Genomic DNA, 5,933 nt, shown 5'->3' on the forward strand with positions numbered 1-5,933 from the left:
CATGCAGTTTGCTGTTAGCAGATGTTGCCCGTAACCTTGGTTTGGATGGTCCGTTAGAAAGCGTGTTGTTAAATGGAATTCAGAAAACATCAGAACTGTTGACAAGGCGTGTAAGTTTACAAGTCAGTCCATTGAACGACCCTGGTAATCGATTTGATGTGGATGGAGTCCTGGTAGTTGATCGCCTGAATGTACCTGAAAGAAAGGTGGAACTCAAGGAAATACAGGAGAAATGGCCACACCTGTTGGACTTAGAGTTGACTGAAGTTGCTGGAACACAGGTCACTATACTTCTAGGCAGTGATGTACCAGAGCTTATTGTGCCACTGGAAACCCGAAGTGGCCCGAAAGGGTCACCAATTGGAATTGGTACTGAACTTGGGTGGGCTATTACTGGCCGCCTACCAGGTTATATTCAAGACAGTGAGTCAGTTTGTAACGTTCATGTGGTGACTGCGGATGAAGAGCTCCATGAAACAGTGAAATCTTGGTGGCGGACTGAGAACTTTGGTTGCCGCTATGACTATGATACCCAACATTCAGTTGAGGATGCAAATGTCATGAAGTTTCTGAATGAGAAAACCCGAAAGGTGGATTGTCGATATGAGGTTCCGTTGATTTGGAAAGATCAGAACATCAGACTCCCTGACAACCGCATTGTGGCAGTCCATCGTCTTCATGTTCTGGAAAGGAGACTCCAACGAGATCCTGAGTTAGCAGCTGCCTATGAGAAAACCATCAGCTCAGACTTAGAGAAAGGGTACATCAAGAAGCTGACTAAGGAAGAAGTAATTGCACCCGTGAAGCACAAATGGTACCTGCCTCATCACCCTGTTCTAAATCCCAGCAAACCTGGAAAGGTTAGACAAGTATGTGATGCTGCTGCTAAGTTTCAAGGTCATCACTAAACAGTCATCTTCTGAGTGGTCCAGACTTAATGAACAATCTTGTGGAAATTTTCATGCGATTTCGAGAGGATCGGATTGCAATTTCTGGAGACATCGAAGCGATGTTTAATCAAGTTGCTGTCCCGCCAGAGGATCAAGTTGCCCTTCGTTTTCTGTGGCGTCAATCACCTGGATCTGAAGCAGAAGTCTATCAATACCAGCGTCACATCTTTGGAGCCAAGTGTGCACCAACTTGTTCTAACTATGCGCTTCTTAGAAGTGCAGAAGAAAATAAACTGCAGTTTCCAACTGCTGCCCTTGCAGTAAAGCGAAACTTCTACATGGATGACTTCTTCAAGTCCGTGGAATCGAGCAGCAAAGCTCTGGAGCTGCAACAGCAACTGGTTGCAATGCTGAAGCTTGCAGGATTTAACTTGACCAAATGGATCTCAAATGAGAAGGAAGTGATCGAGCGTATACCAGTATCAGAGAGAGCTCCCTCTGTAAAGGTGGTTGAAGAAGAAATTGTCATGCCTGTGGAACGTGCTCTTGGTGTCATTTGGGACACTAATTCTGACTGTTTTTTCTACAAGGTTGTTAAAAGGGACTTGGCAGACACGCGACGCAAAATTCTGAGTCTGATAGCATCATTGTTCGATCCAAATGGGTTCCTGGCTCCATTCCTGGTGCGAGCAAAAATCCTTCTTCAACAAGTGTGGCAGTTTGGTATTGGCTGGGATGATGCACCACCACCAGAATTCCTCATAGAGTGGTCCAAATGGCAGGAGGAACTGGAGGGGCTTTCAGAATTCTTTGTTCCCCGTTTTTATCGTCATGTTGTGGACAATCCATCTGTTATTGAGCTGCATGTATTTGGAGATGCCAGTGAACTGGCATTCTGCTCAGTAGCTTACTTTAGATTCAGCTACGCCAGTGGAGCTGTGAGGTGTGCCTTTGTTACAGCTAAGACGCGAGTAGCACCCAAGAAGCCGTTGAGCATTCCTAAGCTTGAACTGCAGGCCGCAGTATTGAGTGCGAGGTTATCTGCTGTAGTAATCAAGGAGCATGATTACAACATTGATTCTAAATACCTTTGGACTGACAGTCGCACTGTATTTCAGTGGATTCGTGGAGAGTCAAAGCGCCACCCCGCATTTATCGCTAATCGAATTGGTGAAATTCTGGACATGACGGAACCCAGTCAATGGAACCACTGTCCTGGTCCATTAAACCCTGCAGATGATGGAAGCAGGGGACTTCCGGTTAGATCGATCGGGTCAGAGAGCAGGTGGCTAAATGGTCCTGCCTTCCTACATCTCCCTGAAGAGAACTGGCCAAAGGGGAATTCAAAACTTGAAGCCTCCAACCAACCTATGAATGACCTGCAAACCCAAGAAATGGCAGTAAATTGGACTGGTGCAGTGCAAGATTCAAGGCGTAAATTCATTTCTTTGGATAAGTACTCATCCTTGACGCGACTCCTCAGAGTAACTGCCTTCAGTTTTCGGTTTATTTACAACTGCAGACGCGCAGTGGCTGAACGTCGAATTGCTCTGTTGTCAGTTGAAGAGTTGGAGCAAGCTCAGAAATTCTGGATCCGCAAGGCTCAAGCAGAGTCCTTTCCCCAAGAAGTTGCCACTCTTAAGAAAATTCTACCCATTTCAAGCAAGAGCAAATTGGTTTCTCTTTCACCCTTCTTGGACGAAGAAGGAATGGTTCGTGTTGGTGGTCGGAGTGAGAGAGCCAATATACCATATTCTGGCCGCCACCCTTTGGTGTTGTCACCTGAGCATGAGCTGAGCCGTCTTATCATCATAAACTGCCATGAGAAGCTTAAACATGAAGGCGTTGGACATGTCCGAAACGAATTAAGACAACAGTACTGGATTCTGCGCTGCCGTGCAACAGTACGAAAGATTCTGTATCAGTGCTCTTATTGCAGAAGGCGAAGAGCAAAACCAGAAGCACCATTGATGGCTGGCCTTCCCTCTGATCGTCTACAAGTTGCACCGGCATTCTCGAAAGTTGGAGTAGATTTCTTTGGTCCACTAAAAGTGAAGCATCTCAGGAAGGAAGAAAAGAGATATGGTTGCCTCTTTACTTGTCTTGTGACAAGAGGTGTGCATTTGGAAGTTGCGCACTCTTTGTCTACTGACTCTTTCATCATGTGTCTTCGACGGTTTATAGCAAGACGAGGTAAACCAACTGTCATCTACTCTGACAATGGAACAAACTTCGTGGGAGCCAACCGCGAGTTAAAAGAATGCCTTTGCGAGTGGAATCAAGATCGAATTGCAAATACGCTGAGCCAAGAAGGAATTCAGTGGGTATTTAATCAACCCGCCGCACCCCATATGGGGGGAATATGGGAGCGTTTGGTGAGGTCTTGTAAGAAAGCCCTTGATGCTGTCCTGCGGAATCAAGTCCTCACGGATGAAGTATTAGTGACCGCCATTACTGAAGTTGAGTGGCTAGTCAACAGTCGTCCTTTGACTGAAGTCAGCTCTGATGTGGAGGATCTTGAAGCGCTGACTCCAAATCATTTTATTATTGGTAGAGCATCTCCTAATCTGCCACCTGGTATTTTTGCTGAAAAAGAAATATCGTCTCAGAAGCGTTGGCGTCAGGCACAAGTTATCACCGCCCACGTCTGGAATCGTTGGTTGTGAGAGTATCTGCCTGGTTTAGCTGTTCGCAAGAAGTGGTTTCAACCTATGGCGAATGTTAAGATTGGTGATTTGGTGCTTGTGGTAGACTATGGAACCCCGAGAGGCTCCTGGCCTCTTGGCAGAATTGTGAGAGTTTTCCCTGGCCATGACAATGTCGTGAGATCAGCTGAAGTGAAGACCAAGTTTGGTTTGACGAAGCGTCCTGTTGTGAAACTAGCCCTCCTAGAAAAGTGTTCGCCCATTTAACTCAGCCGAACACGGGGGGAGGATGTTACCGCCATAAAATCGTCAGACTTTATTTTGATTGTTTACATCTTAATGACATTTCGTGTAATCGGACATGACGTTTTTTTGTTTTTGTACCCGGATGAGAGCACATGGCATGGTTTTTGTAGAAATGTACTACGGATTGTAAGTTTTTTACAGCTGGTGTAAAAATGCTTGTAGTCATTAAAAAGTCATCAAAATGTTACCCGAGGTAAGAGATTTGGATTTGGCAGCCGCGGGAACAGTTCCAGTAACCAAGCTATGGAGAAGTTTTGGGAACTTGCTAACAAAATAGTTCCTGCAGACAGACCTGGGGATTTTAATCAAGCTTTAATGGAATTTGGAGCAACTCTGTGTACTCCACAGACTCCGCAGTGCGTTGTATGCCCTTTGCGAGCACACTGTGGTGCTCTGAAGCAAATGGAAGAGCACAAAATGACTGCTTCTATGCTGTTAAGTGGGAGAACTGTTAAGTCAAGAGAAAAGGTGAACAATGAAGAAGGTGATGGCACAATGGAAGACAAACATGTGGATATTGAAGATTGTGATCTTTGCCTTCCATCCTCCCAGTGGGATGTGTCCCTTGGTGTTTGTAATTACCCACGTAAACCCAAGAAGAAGAGGGCAAAGGAGGAGACACTGGCTGTTGCTGTCATAGAAAGAGATTCAGAAGAGGGCAGGCAGTTTCTCACAATTCAGAGGCCAAAAACAAGTCTTTTAGCAGGCTTGTGGGAGTTCCCTAACATTACTGTAGAATCTGATGACACAAAGATGTATTCATCTCTGGTTGACTTTATACAGTACCGTGCAAATGTAAGTTGACAGTCCCTCGAAACTCGAACTTCGAGACTCGATCCTCGATCCTCGAAACTCGAAAGCTTCGAGGATCGAGGCTCGAGTCGAGTGCATCGAGTCTCGAGTCGAGTGCATCGAGTTTCGAGACAGGGAAACAAAGAACTTTTCGCGTGATTAGTTTTTCACACGTCTTATCCGACGACACAGTTCGGTTCCTTTTTACAGGAACCAACTCTGCAGAGACAGCCAACTGTGTTTGCGTTTTTAGTTGGAGCGATGTGCGCACGTGTATGCTCGAGCTGGAAAGAGTTCGCTCTTCAACCGTTTTCTCGGTTCCTTGCCGATTACAATCGAAAGTATTGTGCGTTTTTAATCAAGGGAATGCTGTTTTCGAAGTTTTGATTCGAAAGTTTAAAGTACAATCAAGCATAATTATGTACAGCGTACTGGTTGTAAGTGAGGTTAAAAGTGATCGCGCGTGTTTCCATTCTTGGCTTGTGAAACATGCCGAAAAAGTTGCAATCTTTTAGTTTCGCTTCCTTCGCTGTTAAAACTGGGGTTAGTGAACAAGTAATCCAGTCATCTGTCAGAGGAAGACGCGGTTACCATCCGAAATCAGTTGATAGAAAATGAAGAAAACGTGACATTGCCTTTTGACATTATCTCGATAATTTTATGCAAATTTGTGACGCTACGCCGAAGATGTAAACATTCGCGGCGGTTTTCAAAGTCTGCGCTAAGGCAAGCAAACGGCCATGTCGAAGTTTCCCCGGTTCCTTGCCGAATGATGCCGTAAATGTTGTGCGTTTTTAAATAAAGAAATGTTTTTTTCGAAGTTTTCATTCGAATGATTCAAGTACAATCAAGTATAATCTTGCGGCGTACTGCTTGCGCAGCGAACATATTTCAGAAGCGACCGTGTTACATTCCGCGAAAAAACCGCGATCTTGTAGTTTAGTTAGCTTCTTTGAATTTGAGTTTGATTAACACGAATTGGTGTAGCATACGAAAAATCTAAGCATATTTCAATTTCACAACAACGCGAACGGGTGTGTTTTAAAAATAATACGCGGAAGGAAGAAACGTGCCGAAACAGATTTATCGAACACTTACTGCCGCTGAATTGATTTACTTCAACTTTCGACCAAACTAAGGAAGGACACATCCAAGAGCCATACGAAAATCGCTTTTGTTCTCTCTTATTGTTTGAGGTTCGAGAAATTAATCGTTTCCTCGAAATCTGCCATCGAGATCCTCGAAAAATTCTTCGAGCGTCTCGATACTCGATACTCGAAACTCGAGCCTCGAACCTCGA

At 44.8% G+C, this 5,933-nt stretch overlaps 1 protein-coding gene and 1 pseudogene across 1 annotated transcript; both read left to right on the forward strand.

Annotated features, from left to right (window-relative positions):
* The first annotated feature begins 937 nt into the window (after nucleotides 1-937).
* LOC146462260 (uncharacterized) lies at nucleotides 938-3,556 on the forward strand. The gene has a single exon (XM_085085823.1). It carries the CDS (start codon nucleotides 938-940, stop codon nucleotides 3,554-3,556), a length of 2,619 nt encoding a protein of 872 aa, XP_084941949.1.
* Nucleotides 3,557-4,067: 511 nt separating this feature from the next.
* LOC146462261 (adenine DNA glycosylase pseudogene) lies at nucleotides 4,068-5,152 on the forward strand (annotated as a pseudogene).
* The last annotated feature ends 781 nt before the right edge of the window (nucleotides 5,153-5,933 follow it).

This window comes from Pavona decussata, unplaced genomic scaffold (assembly GCF_977016875.1).
Source record: "Pavona decussata unplaced genomic scaffold, jaPavDecu1.1 SCAFFOLD_190, whole genome shotgun sequence".
NCBI classification, from domain to species: Eukaryota; Metazoa; Cnidaria; class Anthozoa; order Scleractinia; family Agariciidae; genus Pavona; species Pavona decussata.